We start from the raw sequence: 15,100 nt of genomic DNA on the forward strand, positions 1-15,100 counted from the left end.
GACAGATTTTTGAATAGTTACCACCGGAGTACCTGCGATATCTGGGCGGCAAAAAGGAAGTGTATAAATTTCTCAGGTATACCTAAGCAGAACTAAACAACAGACATGGAGTGCCAAACCGTGATTTACAAGTTGTGACAGCTCCCTTAGCTTAGTGCATGTTTTCTTAAGTGATCAATTTATTAATTACATTCACTCAATTTAGTTCCCCGCCCCAAAAGCAGGTTTGGTCGAGGTAAGCCAGTGAGAAAAAAATGCTAAGACAAGCGTTTGACAGCAAGCGTCAAGTTATGAGAAAATATCAATCACTCAGAGGAAAGGAAAGAAAAAAAAATGCAAGGTCTCCAAACCGGAATCAAATGGCCGTTAAGACTTCAGTTTCAGTCTTTGATATGCTATTGCATGCGGTACATGACACTTGTAGAAGACCAGGCCATATAAAACTGGGCTCAAGTGTACCAAATTGTTAGGAGAATCATAAACAAGCAACTAGAAACTGGTTTGCGAATTTATAGCCGCGTGTTCTAAAGTCAATATTAAGTGCAAGACCACTTAATAGTCGCCCATCCCGAAAGCAGGTTCCGTCAAGTTGAACGAATAAGAACTCTATAATAAAATGACCTTTTGACAAACGTGTCACTTTAAAGCAATTCTAGTAAATAGTGGTGAGTCAATGTTATTAGCAAGATAACAACAAAATCGTATTTGAAAACAGAACAGTGAGAGCCGAATGAAAATAGGTAACGCTCTTCTCAACTAAGTAAGCTCTTCATGATCGTCTTAAAACGTCTTTCGATTATTCCTGAAAAACTGGAAAAATTACAAACTAACACCGGTACTTACTTGGTTTTCTTTCTTATTGTTACATTTTCTCTGATAAATATCAACTATTACTTATCTGCACAAAGTATGCCTGCGTTTTGTTCGACAACTCGACAACTTGGGGTTACTGCTATGATGAATCAGCTAATTCGCGAAGGGAACACAAGAAAAAAATCTATGGACACCAGCTAGGAAAATCATTATTTTGATTTTGAGATAAATGGATTACAGTGGGTTGAAATCTTAAAGTAAAACTAATTCTGTTGTATCCAGAGTTAATTTACCCAGTTACTAATTTCGATTATGAACACCTTTACTTTTATCCCACCCAGTGGAGCAAATCGAGGGTCGAACTCGGGTCTTGAAAGCACAAAGCGACTAAGAATATTGTTATTCCATTCCGGTGGGATGTTAGTTTATTGCAGGTTACACGCCCACAATTTGTACTGGTTAAACCAACAATTCGCCAGTTTATAGTTTCAAGAGGAAGGGCGCTGCAGAGCGTTTGTCCACTGAGAACAAAACAAATAGATTCAGTTCCAAGTTTAACATTAACTATAGATTATTTATTCTCTTTGTCCTTGTGTCCATCATTTTCCCAGAAATCAAATGTTGGGGATGGATTTAATGTTCTTGTTCACCATTTTGTTGCTGGTGATGCCAAGTGTGATCTCAGAAAAGAGCGAGTGCAGACCTTCTTCCCAATTCGGTGACGGTATAAAGAAGGAGGGATACGCCGAGTGCCCATCAGAAGAACAGTACTTGTACCTAAAAGGACTAGAAGTCAGAGGAGCCAACGACAACCTTAAAGACATTTCAGCGGGAAAATGTTGCCGGCCGCCAAGCCTGCATCAAGACTGGCCTTTCACTTGCCACTCAGCAGACTGGCAACTAAGCTTCAGCAGGTAACGTTCAGATGCCTTCATCAACAGTAACACGCTGCTCATATCACTGGTACATAAAATCAGTTAAATCTTCGCCCCTTACCGTTTAAGTTTGGGTCGTTGATTATCTGTTTGACTTAGGGTTTACAGTATCCTTAAGGTTCCTTTCGGGCCCCTTCCCGTTCAGAACCATTATGTGTATTCAGTTAAATTTAATTCCGTATTAATGAAGCAATGTTTTAATTTTATCAAATTGAAACACTGTCTTAAGAACGTGGCTTTTGGGAAAAGATTTCCTGCTTTCGTTTCATTTATATAGAGCTCAGTCAGTTATTTCTGGGATTCCATGATTATAGGTCACATAGAGGAACGTAATCCGCCTAGAGCGGTTTCCATTTGAGTGTCGAAACGTAATTGGTTTTCATTACTACGCTACATGATTGGCTCATCAAAGTCGCGCCATTTTTTCATCTAATCGGAAGTAAAACTGAAATCAACTTGTTCTCACACGTTCCCGCGCTACGCGTCATCTACATGTACGTTCCTTGAGTTTTGATTGGTTAATTGGATTGTCTGTGCCCTTTGCGATTGGCTAGAGCGATTATATTAGTTTTGGCTTTACGACACTCAATTAAAAACTATCCTATTGTTAAACAAGGAAAGACCACAAAGTATAACAATTGAGGAAACCAAAACGTCTGGTTTTGTTCCAGCGAAGGCTGGGCGACATGTTCGCCTGGATTCTTTCTTCGAGGGTTTCACCGGGGGTCTAGTGACGAGCTGAAGAGCATCCAATGGGCAACCTGCTGTAAGCCTTCTCTTCATCCATACTCGTACCCAGACTGCTATGACCAGGATGCTGGCCAGGAACCCTTGCGGCAGTGCAGTAGGGATGGATTCCTATTGGTTGGATTATATCGAGGAGCTGGAGAGCAATTGTCGAGTGTTAAAAAGTTAAGGTGCTGCAAGATGCTTGAAGGTATTATGAACAAGTTTCAAACTCTTTTTTTGTCCAGTTATGTCACGATTGTAATTGTTTTCTTTTCTATCGATGTCATAAAGTGATTTTCCCCTCCCTGGCAATGAAAGGTTAAGCAACGATGTTTTGCATTGCTATATCTATGACTTAACAAAGTATATTTTTTGTCATTTAACTAAACATCATGCCGCTTTTTCTAAAGCACACCTTTTCATATTAGTATTTCTGTTCGCAGGACAAAGAGCTCTAACATCACTTGACCAAGCCAAATCCCGTGTTATGGACGTGACTTTAGAAAACTTGGGAACACTAGCACATGCTATGGGCTACGGCTGGACAGGAGGTTGCAGAACCAAATGGCCTGGGATGGACTTTAGAAGAGAAGGAGATACCTGGACGGCCAATTATCAACAACCGTGCGAGGGATTTAAGGCAGAAGATCGCTTGAAGATCACCTACGAAAATTTCTCTTTCAAAGTCAAGAACATAGACTACGGCAAGCCAGTTGTAGACACTATGAAGCCTATTGTTCAAGATGTTGGAGAGATACAGAATGAAGATCCTTTACCCGTAGAGACGACAATCACTCGCGAGATAAAAACCGTGCGAACTGTGGTCCATTCCTCAACAAGCAGATGGAAGGCGGGAATTGGTGCATCCATCTCACTTTCATACAAGTCCCCAGGTTCTGAAATTGCTGGGTCCTTCAGCGCTTCAGTGACATTGTCAGGGGAAGCAGAGAGCGGTCAAGTGAATAAAGATGAGAACGGAGAAATAAATTGGGATATCATGAGAGTGCCCGAGACGCAAAAGGTCGATGGTCTTTCGGTGACAAGGTATCAACTTAACGTGGCGAGGAAGAACGTGATTGTGCCTTATAAGGCTACGATACAGGTTCAGTTCAGTGCTAAACTGGAAGGATTTCTCCGATGGGGTGGAGGCAAAGGAGGTTCTAGTCCAAATTTTCATGAAACACATCAAGGATCTGAGAGCCGACCTGACTTTCCGTACAGCATAGGAAGCCCTGACGAGCCACTCTTCAAGTTCTTGAAGAGAGTGAGTCAGAGAGATGATAAACCTTGGTTATGGAACGACATGAAACAGAAGTACGAGTGGCTGCCAGCAGTGATTAATGCTCTGACTAACGAGAGCCTGTATGAATTCGAGTTGGAAGGAAAGTTCCACGACGTGTCTGGATTGAGTTGGGATGTAAAATGGTCTGATTCCCCAGTTAGTTAAGAACATTAGTAGAGTTCCAAGAGAAATACTTGATAAACAGTTAAAAGCAACATCAGTGGTATTGATTGGCTGACTGACTGACTGACTGACTGACTGATTGATTCATTGAAAAACATCTGATATTTCAAAATTCCGCTCAAACATGTCCAACGGCCACTGCTGTTTGAGAAGTAGTTGCACCGAGTCGGGGGCAAAGCAATTTTGTGTAATATAACGCCTTAATCTGGTCATGAAAATTAGAAAATGCAAAGAAACATAAATAATAATCTTTCAGTTGCTTGCTAATTTCTTGTTATTTGGCATAAATGAAAAGAAACCTGGAAAATAAAGTATCTTTAATTCGGAATTATTTTGTATTGCATGGTCACTCGTTTGGTTGCCTAACGGTCAAGTTATGTGGTGGATCAAGTTGAAGAAGTAATATTTCCCATGGAAAACTGCATCTACCATCTTCGTAGTCAAAGAACACTGTAAACTGGTAAAACGAGTCACAGAATGATTTATCCGAGCTCCGTGATTAACCTGCTTAAAAGACATGCCAAAAAGTCTACGATGCTGGATGGCACGGTATGGCATTTGGACGGCCATTTGGACATCAAACACAGAACCAAACAAATGCCATTCCCACAAGCCTGATGATGTTGAAATCGGTTCGTTTTGCTATGCAGTATGGCGGATTTTGGAAAAAGGTAAACAGTTCATGCAAAACGCTCACTGCAGTTGAACCTGTGCACAAATCACCCTGAGTCTTTTGTGTAAAAAGGAATCTCAACGGGGCGAAAGTGTCAATACAAAACAGAACTGACCCTTTTGCTTCGTTGATGTGTTAAGCCTCTGTTGACTGTAATCACAACTACTTATCGAGCGAAGGGACACGTTTGCATTTTAAGACAGCGCGGCCTTTTTGTAGTTTGCGCTTTAGCTTAGCATGTCGCTGACCTCAATTTAGCAAGCTCCGTCGAAATTATGGACTGGAGGAGGGAGTGGCCTTCCCCGTCTTTTTTCCCTTGTAGCTACAGTGGAACAAAAGAAGCTAAGGCGGGTAAGAAACTACTTTGTCAGTCTTCTCCTTTAGAATCTAATAACCTAAGAAATGAGTTTTGACTCCTTGAGCAAACGTCTTACGTCCGGGAAAAAAGAATCATAAAATAATGATTTATTAGCAATAACAGAGCTAAAACACTTTCGCGTTGATGTAAATCTGACAAAAAACACACGAAAAATGTGGCAACTGCTAATAATGGTTTAATCAATTAAAATATATAAATAATTAATATTCCAGTTGATATAAACTATTATGGTATGAAAAGTCAATTGCCCCCCTTTTAATATAATCGTAGCTTTAATTTTTTTGCGTTTATTTCCTCTATTTAAAACCTAATACTTGCTATTTTCCCAAAAAGACACTTCGCTTACAGCCCTCTTGTTGAGCAAAGTCAAATGTCTTTTTTTTTTTGTCGAGCTTTAGACTTATCATCCCAATAAGAGATTCTTCAAATAATCGTTTAATTAGGTGGAGAACATCAAAGAGTTAATGACGAATCTTGAAGGAACAAGGATGGTGAGATTGGGAATGATTTAGACGAAGTACAAACTTGACACTTGAATATAAACTCGAGCACAAACACTCGTTCACGCTGTGAATTGCTGGAGGGTTCAGTATAGTTCAGTGTAACAAGGAACCGTAAAATAAGCCATCTGTAGGGCATTACTCAATGATTATTTCATTAAGTAGCCTGTGGAAGCCTATCTCAAGGGAACTTCTCTAAGCAGCTGTGATAGCTAGGAGGCAACTTTGTTTCTTGTCTAAGGCGTCTACTTCCTCATGGCACCCGGGATATTGACCGACGCGACGGTTCCAATCAAATCAAGACTTGTTTCAACATTTTAAGAAGTTGAAGTCCAAATAAAAGCACACTTAAGTGATGACAGTGAGAACTTGAGACGCTGTTTTTGGATACTTCCGAAGGGGTATCTGAAAGAAACACAGAGGAAAAAACAACCAGTGATGATGTCCTTAGCTGAATTCATATTATACAGAGCTGTTACATCAAGGAACGTTTTGTTGTGTCAACCTAAACTTGACGATTCTACGGCAACCATGTTTACAAAGGATGCTTCACCCAAATTTGGATTTTTTTTTCAAGCATAAATTTTTGTTTTAGTTCGAATTTTGATTTTATGACGATGTTTTCAAAATTCTTTTCATTTTTTTACTCTTGCATTTTATTGTTTTGCTCAATTTATGCTGGAGATATTACCACTTACAAATTTAATCCAAGATGGCGGTTCCAAGATGGCGGACATTTTGAAGTGTGTGACGTCGTTGTGGTGCTCTTTGATGTCATGATAGACAAGTAAATATCACTTCAGTGAACATGCTCGGATGGTTCACACACTATATAAGTTTGAGCACCATTGACTTTACCCCATTTAAAGACACATGTACCCCCCTCCCCCCCCCCGCCCGAGCTCCCCAGGATCCCGAACGAAAAATACCCCGGGGCTAAATGAATGAATGAAGGAATAAATGAATGAATGAATGAATGAAAAACTTTATTAAAGTGTCAATAGTATGTCGCTTAAAAAAAAAAAAAAACTAATTGGGGACATTATTTACACAATAAAATATACCTTAGCTAAAGTTAAAATGTTTTACAATTTAATGAATAAAGTATAAAATAAATAAATAAATAAATAAATAAGTAAATAAATAAGTAAATGAAATATATGAACTCAGTAAGAATTAAAAAGCTTAAAAGATATCAAATATATATAGAATGTAAAATTTAAAGCGGCCCAGCAGCATATATCACAGTTCTTACAGTTATCTATTAAATGTGATAGGTCTACTCTTAATACTGTTTTACAATTATACTAAATGCTAAATAATACTAAATAATACTAAATACTTAAAAGACAAGGATTAAGCAATAACGTTTTCACCTTCTCTTGTCCGATTTCCTTTTTCCTGACCATCGTCATTTCCTTGATTGCCCTGTTGTCCTTCTTTCAAGGTGACGATGTACTTTTGGCGATAACGACACGCGAAGGGATAGTAAAGTTCTGGCGTGTGTCTGACAGCCACGCGTGACCCGTTTACTTGCTGCGAGTTATCCACGACATTTTTATAAACGATATGGTTCGGTTCTGTCACGAGGGTTGTCCCGCAACCTTGAAAGGGTACCTGAAATATGGCGCGTGTGTTCGTGACCTGTGGTTTACACGAGAAGTGTCGCAGATGTAAGGAATTTGGTTCTAGTTTCGGTATATCTTGTAAGTCCATGTCAAGCAGCATATAGTCTTGTAAGCATTGTAGACTAATGCGATGGTCACTTAGGGTTGGTAAGGGTTTGCCTATAAGATAAGGGAAGTAATGTTTTTGTTAGAGTAGCATTGTCTTCAGCGTTGTAATTAAGGAATTGGGGAATTATTTTGGTTTTGGTTTTATGACACTCAATTTAAACTGCTCTGTAGTCAAAAACTACAGTTTATCAGTTGAGGGATTGATTGACAAAAAAAGTAAAGTCTGCATACGAGTCAAGTGGCCCGCCAGGGCGGAGCTTATCCCGGTTTCTGTAGCAAGAAGCGACTAAGAGTATTTCTATCCGGAATTAAGTTTGCCGGTTAAGCCCTGGTCAAACAGACTCGCAAGTAATCGCAAGTAGCCACATGTTGAACTTGCATAGAGACTTACGTTGGGTGACCTAACGGACTCCCAAGTTTCCTCGCAAGTACACGCAGGGCGCAAAAAAACCCATTTCAAGGCAAACGGCATATCCTGTATTTCATCGGCTAATAATAGGCTAATGGACGTCACTCAACTTGCGTTGACTTGGTTGGGTGGCCAAACGGTGAAAAACTTGCGTCAACTTGCGTGCAAATTTGATCTCGACCACAGTGAGCGCAAGTCATCGCAAGTCAATGCAAGTGCACGCAAGGCCTGGCCAAACGGAGTCGCAAGTAGACGCAAGTTGAGAACTTGCGTCTACTTGCTGCTCCGTTTGACCAGGGCTTTAAAGTGTCTTGCTCCCCAAAAACAACGCAATGTCCCCGGCCAGGGATCAAACCCGGACCACTCGATCCAAGGACAAGCGTACTAACCATGAGGCCTTAGCGGCTCCCACAATTGGCAGGGAAGGAAAAAAAAGCAAAATGATTAGCAAAGGGCTTAGTTTTCTAATATAAATCTATGACAAAATACTCTGAAATGTTGCGATGTCCTATTTGATCCCTCCCAGTTCTGGACGCCTCAAGAACCCCCTTTCTTTTGTCTTTTCCCACCCTGAGTAAACTCCCCTTCCCCTTTACTTCTGGGTTCCAGCATTCCTGCTCATATTCTCGTATTCAGATCTTACTCTATTCGACGGAAGGCCTTGGGAAGACTGAGTTTGAGATTACCTTGTCCAAGCGCGTTACATATGAGTTATCGACCAAGCTTGTCCGGTCAAGATGGCTGGACATTGGCCAAGTTCGTGTTTTTGCTTGTTCATGGACCGAGACGGAGTCGACGTCCTTGAACACACAATAAGGGCTAATATCCAGACAAGCTTGGCCAACAACCCATATGTTTGTACAGCAATAAAGTTTGACACGGAATTGAAGCAAGCTGTAAAACATGACGAATTACGAGTAAAACTAGGAATAAGACTCACAGTTTTAGGTTTGCCGTAACCTTTCTGTTGCTATGAAGTCGCTTTACGGCGGATCTGCTCTTATGTATACTTTTGAATTTTGTGACTATCTGAATTTGCTCTGTCGCCAATCGGTCTGAAAACCAGCTCAAACTAAACACATAATGCCTGCGATCAATTCTAAATAGAAATACAAAAATAAAATTGCCGTCGTAGGCTCACGTTCACCAAAATACGCAGAACTTGATTCACGTTGTTCTTTTGTTGAGGACGGCTGCGAAATGCACGAACGTTTAAAACGCACGTGCACAGCTCTTGTTCTGCTCATTAAACCTTTTGTTTGGTGACGTTTTCGTCAGCGGAGACTAGGGGTGGCGAATGGTCCTGCAAAAACCATGGGTCTCGCAAAATTTTCGCCGAATTTCACGGGTCTCGCAGTCTCGTCTTTTAGCGGTTATGTGAGTCTCGCAGTCTCGATTTTTCTCACAAAGCTGTCTCGCAGTCTCGATTTTTTTCAAGGCTAAGAAAGTCGCGAAGTACCGATTTGTTTATTTATTTATTTCTTTTTAGTAAAGTTAAATGACATGACAACATCTTAGAACCTGAACTGACGTCCTGAGTTCGCATTCAAAACACTTTAAAGTCTCGGTCTCGCAATTGAAGAAGTCAAAATGTCTCGGGCTCGCAAAGTCTCTCATTTTAATACCATTCGCCACCCCTGAGACTCCTTTTACTTTCTTTTCTTACAAACAAAGTTAATCAGTGATTGAAAGAAATGTAGTTTAAAACTTAAAATAAAATAAGAGCTTTAGGCAGCTTAAGAAAAACCCAATCTTTCCAAATCGTGGTGAAATTGTCTCCGAAATTTCGCTCTATGTCTAACTGTATTGATATGCAAATACCGCAAGTTAACCGCGATCGGCGTGTCTTATATGACAGTAAAAAATGACTTGTAATTATTGTAAACTTATTAAGGACTGAGTTGCAATGAAGCAAAACCCTGAAACAAGCAACGTTAATAGTCAAAGCCAATTTCCAAACACAGAACGACAAGAAGCCGGGATTATATATAGATTTTCAGATTACTATTTTAAGCATATGGGCTTATTCCGCGTTACAAACATATTAATTAAACACATGGTTTCGACAAAATATCAATATTAAGTTCCCTGCGCAGCCGTTTTAAATATAATCGCTAACTTTCACCTCATCCTTTCAATTTCTTGTGAGTGTTGAATATTAGTTAACTCAACAGGCTACTCCAAAGAAAGAAAGAAAGAAAAAAAAAAACACGAAACTTTAAGCTTCAAATTCATGATTTTACCAGACGTAAAATATTACGAAGAAGACTTACGTGAATGCACAGACGCTAGTGTCAGTTGAATAATCACCAAAGCTGCTCTATATTCCATGGCAAAGGAAGACGCGTTTTCAAGTTTCATGCGAGTGTAACGTTAACCTCTTTGATCATAATTCAATGCCTCGTCGCCTGCGTCTGGGAACTACAAGGTTCAGCACGTTTCGCGTATAAAGATGCAAAAACGTTTGAGTCAGCGCACGCAATCCAGGTTAAAGGTGTAACTGGCGGAAATCCGTCCGTGCATTAGGATTTAGACCTAAATAACAATGCCTGGCATCTTGAGGAGTACTGGACGTCAGACAATCTGCGGATGTAAGCTTTTTTCAGATGGATAAAGACAATACAATATCGGCTTTGTTGTCATTGTGACCACTTGAAACAGAATAAAATTATCAGCCGCGAAGACGAAATTGAAAAGCAAGCGACATTACGGAACACTTTATAACCGATCCGTAGATCACGTTACAACTGCATGCGTATTGAGCGTCCTTAAAAAAACCTTTTATATAAAAGGAAACATCATCGAATTCCTTAGTATTGAGTTCGCGAGTGGAAAATGCTTAACATCGCGTTCACTTAACAGACAACCTGTGGCATATTCTCAAAATAAGACTAAAATAACTGGCAGGTACCTGCTCATTTCATAGTTATTGTATGCTAACCTTATATTTTATGCAAAATATAGCAAGCCAAGTATTAAACAGGAGCCACCCCCCCCCCCCTCCCAAAAAAAAAAAAAAAAAAAAAAAACAACTGATAAGTCTTGTATGTCATCAGTGCAGGTGCTTTCGAGCTGTATACCCAATACACCAGATTTGACAAAGCTTCACAAACCAGTTGAGACTGTGTATGGAGATGGTTTTTTATTTTTTTACTTTGACTGCCAAAGTTTTCGTGCTTTATTATTGAAAACCCAGTAATGGAAATCTGTTTATTTTGCCATATCCAAGAAATTGTCGAGAGCGGACTTATCACTGGAGTAATTTAGGCGGTTTTTAACAATTTCTGAATGGAACAAAGTTAAGGTTAAAAATTTCGGCTTGTCAAGTTGATTATTTTCAGAATCGTTTTTAGCTAAAATAGAGGTTAAGCAACTCTATCATGGAAAGCCATAACTTTCTTATGTGGTTGTTTATCACTATTTGGTGCGGTTTCTTCATAACGTGTTGTAGTTACTTCATTACGTTGTGTGGTTTCTTCATTATGTGTTGTAGTTACTCCATTATGTTTTGTGGTTTCTTCATTATGTCTTGTAATGTAGTCCTGGCGTGGTATGTTTTTATCATGATGTGGTGTAATAACTTCATTACGTGGTGTGGTTTTATCGTGATGTATCGAGGTTGTTAAGTTATGTCTTGTGCTCTTGTCATGATGTAATGTCGTTACGCTGTTATGTTTTCTGGTATCTTCAATATGTGGTTTGACGTAATGTGGTTTCATCTTTATGTCTTCTTGACCTCACTTCCTATACCAAGCTCTAGTACCCAGGCTTCTTGCTATCATGAACTGGTTAAACCGGTTTTAAGATGGGTCCCAGTTCCTTCTCTTCCCCGGTGTTAAAGACAACAAAATGGCGAGAACAAGCAAAGACAATTTGTCAACTATACTTGACAAGATGCACCTTAGGCATCTTTAATATTGAGAACTTTCAGCGAGAAAAGCTAACTGTGGATCAAATATGTAAGCTATCTTCTGAAGAAATGGACCCTGAACATCATAATGAGGAAACCACACAACATAATGAAGTAACTACAACACATAATGAAGAAACCACACCAAATAATGATAAACAACCACATGAGAAAGTTATGGCTTTCCATAAACTCTCGTACTTTATTGTCATTTTCTCTCGTCTCAAGCATAGTTAGTCGGTGATTATTATTTCAAATATCAAGTTGGCATCAGGTTTTTTGGGGGCGTGTTTCTTGTCATTGATCAAGAATCTCCAAGCTGTCACGACTTCACGTCGTAGTCCACTCCTGTACGTGACGCGAAAGAAAACCGCCAGGAAAAACTGAAAATCGCCGCCCGAAATCCCAGGGATATCTTTCGCAAGCTTCTTGCCCCCAGAATTTCGCGCGCCCATGCTTTTTCGCGGTTTATTTACATTCACAAACGACGAACTAATCAATAAGCGAAAGAGGGACTACTCGTGGTCTAGTACTCTGACAAGGTTATGACATATACTATGATCGACATCAAGGCAGAAGGATGAAAACATGTTGTTATCTCATACTTGGCGAAACAAGCGGAAATCCTTGTCTAAGTACTTAAAGAATTTAAATGGTCTCCGATTCTTTTGGTTCAATCAAAAGACAGCAAGGGCACTCCACGTCTCTCTGAAAGTTGTCACATCACCATGGGCCAAAATTAAGGGTTGTCTAACGTTGCCTAGCAACTTCTCCAACAAAACCCGCGTTCAGACCAATCGTTGCATTGTAAGCCGCCGTATACTCGTCCATGTTTGAAAAAGATCAATATAGAGCACACAATTTGAGTACACAAGATGAGTATTTTCAATAGATTATTTTATAGTTGACGTGACATCGGAAAATATGGCCGTGATCTCTACGTGATCTCGGACATCAACGGAATTTATCATTGTCCAAAAATGACACCACATCATGTTTAAGTAAAGACACGGAAGCAATTACATCTTAAATGCATCGAGCCTCACGTTTTCAAGTTTAGCACAAATGTTTAATTAGTTTTCTGACATCTTCTTGCTCTTCTTGTAACACCGAGTGATCATGAATTTTTCGAAAACACGCTTCTTGTATACATTTAAAGTTATGTTATAGTTCAGCATGTTTATTGGCAGAAGTTAAACGGGTTTAACAATCAAGTACTGATTCAAGCTGCTATTTGGCCAATAACTACGACCATTTTTTTTTTTTTTTTCAGGACGTTTTAATACTTCATTTCACGGCTTAACAATGGCAAATAAAAGTGATAAGGTTTGATAGGGAAATTATCTTCTAATTCACAGTTGGTCGATCACTGAAGCAGCGGGTGTAATTTTCCAACTGTCTTTAACAGTCATAACAATTCGGGCCGACAACTGAGCTGTCAGTGTTGCTAGGAGACCACTGGTAGCGCCATTGGACAGAAGAAAGTTATGGAAGTGTATAATAAGGCTGATGTGCAAATCTTGGGCTATGTTGCCGGGTAAATATTTGCTTGTGTTGAATCAAATGGGCACGTTTCTACTGAAAGTGAGACAAATGTTGTAAGCAAAGGCACGTACGAACTATAGGTTTAAGATAACCGCCTTGTTAAAAGTCATTTTTTAGTTCTTGAAGACTTGAAAAGTCGACGAAACGATCGAGATAAGAAATTTGACATTTTAATTGTTTCGGGCTAGAGTGTTCACTTTGTAGCCTGGAGGCATTGGGAAAAAATAATCCTACTAAGCCTGTAATTACTACAGCAATCAACCAGACTGGTTATGGTAGATGAATAAAAACCGCAGAACTGCAGCTGTCATTTAAGTAAAATGAAAATTCGGCGAAACACTTGAATACTTTTTAGAGATACAATCTCTTATTTCTAACCGGAAAAAACGGCTACAGGCCTACAGAAAAAGCCGGCAAATATGGGCCATTCTTTCGCTGGTACAGCGATCACGTTGAAAGGACAAGTGGCACGCTTAAAATATGACCTGGCGACTCGACTCGTTGTAAACACTATTTAGCGAAAATTCTACGACAGTTCAAATTCTTCGCGAACAATGAAACGCTCTTTAGCTGGAGCGGTCGTCGCCACTGGACTAAAAATAAATTCTCTTACGATGGACTAACAATCTTTTAGTGTTACAGGCAATTTAGGACTGGCCACTTATAAAGCCTTCAGTCAACTGAAAAGGGGAAAAAAATAAGACAGTCCCGAACGGTGAAACAATCGACTCACACGTGCCTGCCCGCCAGACAACAGCGAACTCACTGCCGACTTTTAATCTTCTTTGATGAGACGCTAAAAAGCGTTGAATATTAAAACGATGATCATGAAATTTTCATTCAGTGGAAATAGAACAGAAATTTGCATGCCACTGAAGTCTTGTCAAGAAATTTGGAAAATGAAAACATGGTGTGGGCAACTGAAAGATGAACGAAGGCTGAACCTGTTGTTACTCTAAGCTTGTTCTGTTCGCGGCGAGTTGTACGCTCTGTCATTAAAATCCTGTTGTCTTCTTTCTAAAATCTGAAATCGCCATTTCTTAAGTATAAAGACAAGCGAACTTTCATCTCGTTTGACTCATTTTTCAAAAATCTGCGTTCGTAAAGCGGTCGCAAGGACAAGGTGAAATGAAATGAAATGCGAAGAAATGGCGAACATGCGGTCGCAAAGAACCCCTTCAAATGTAAACAGCAAACAAGTAATCATTATGGTAATTTTAGTTAGACTTACTTGTACGAAGATCCAGCAACAACAGCAGCAAATATTTCGTCAAAAAAAAATCTGCAATCCACCGGAGATACATCTTAACGTCGACCTCTGCAAATCTGTTTCCGAAAAAGAAAGTTCTGCCGTCCAAAATAACCTATCGCATGCTTTCCTCCAAGCTAGATGTACATATATATTCAGTAGAAAGCAAACTTGAACTTCGGCGCTGCGGTTTTTTGGAAGCCATCCCCTGCTGAATGTATTCAGGGCATTGTGTAATTTTCAATTAATCTGACTCACGCAAAGAATTTTAAAACATCGTTATAACAACGGCCGTATGGAAATGTTTACTAATCATCACAGGGTTTCAAAAATAACATTCACAAGATTGTCAAATAAGAGTGGATAGGATATTGTGATTGAGATGATGTATTAGCATATAAATGGTTTTAAAAGACAGAAGCGGTCACGGAAAGAATTGGAAACAAAACCACTTGAATACATGGATCTGCAAGGACAATAATACCTTGCTAACTTACTAAAAGCCGCAAAATTTGTGCTGATTTGCAAAAATTAAAACAAGAAGGATGGGAACGAACTTAACGTATAGAATTAAATCCACACTGTTTTCATAAAAAAAAAATAAAAAAAAAAAAAAAAAATTAGTGTTTCGTTGCAAATGATCGCATAGCTGGGCTTTCAGGCTTTCATCTGCCTTGCAAGGTCACACTTCGTTAAGTAAGTGTCCACCTCTTTACTGGAAGCTGGTCTAACACATGGAAGAAAGAAAATTTCAAAT

At 39.5% G+C, this 15,100-nt stretch overlaps 2 protein-coding genes across 3 annotated transcripts; one reads left to right on the forward strand and one right to left on the reverse strand.

Annotated features, from left to right (window-relative positions):
- The first annotated feature begins 566 nt into the window (after positions 1-566).
- On the forward strand, positions 567-4,755 carry LOC145502386 (uncharacterized). Its single transcript, XM_081481704.1, has 4 exons — positions 567-760; positions 1,425-1,727; positions 2,420-2,685; positions 2,921-4,755. Exons 2-4 carry the CDS (start codon positions 1,432-1,434, stop codon positions 3,922-3,924), a joined length of 1,566 nt encoding a protein of 521 aa, XP_081337830.1. The 5' UTR covers positions 567-760; positions 1,425-1,431; the 3' UTR covers positions 3,925-4,755.
- Positions 4,747-15,076, reverse strand: LOC145502443 (uncharacterized). 2 transcript variants are annotated; one of them, XM_081481771.1, is made up of 3 exons: positions 14,326-15,076; positions 6,871-7,281; positions 4,747-5,899 (listed from the first exon to the last, which is right to left on the reverse strand). In XM_081481771.1, the coding sequence occupies exons 1-3, from the start codon at positions 14,396-14,398 to the stop codon at positions 5,787-5,789; spliced, it is 597 nt and encodes a 198-aa protein (XP_081337897.1). In that variant the 5' UTR covers positions 14,399-15,076; the 3' UTR covers positions 4,747-5,786. The 2 variants fall into 2 exon arrangements, with proteins under 2 accessions (XP_081337897.1, XP_081337896.1); XM_081481770.1 differs by lacking the exon at positions 14,326-15,076 and adding an exon at positions 9,913-10,628.
- Between the last annotated feature and the right edge of the window lie 24 nt (positions 15,077-15,100).

The sequence above is a fragment of the Orbicella franksi genome, chromosome 11, assembly GCF_964199315.1.
Source record: "Orbicella franksi chromosome 11, jaOrbFran1.1, whole genome shotgun sequence".
NCBI lineage: Eukaryota > Metazoa > Cnidaria > Anthozoa > Scleractinia > Merulinidae > Orbicella > Orbicella franksi.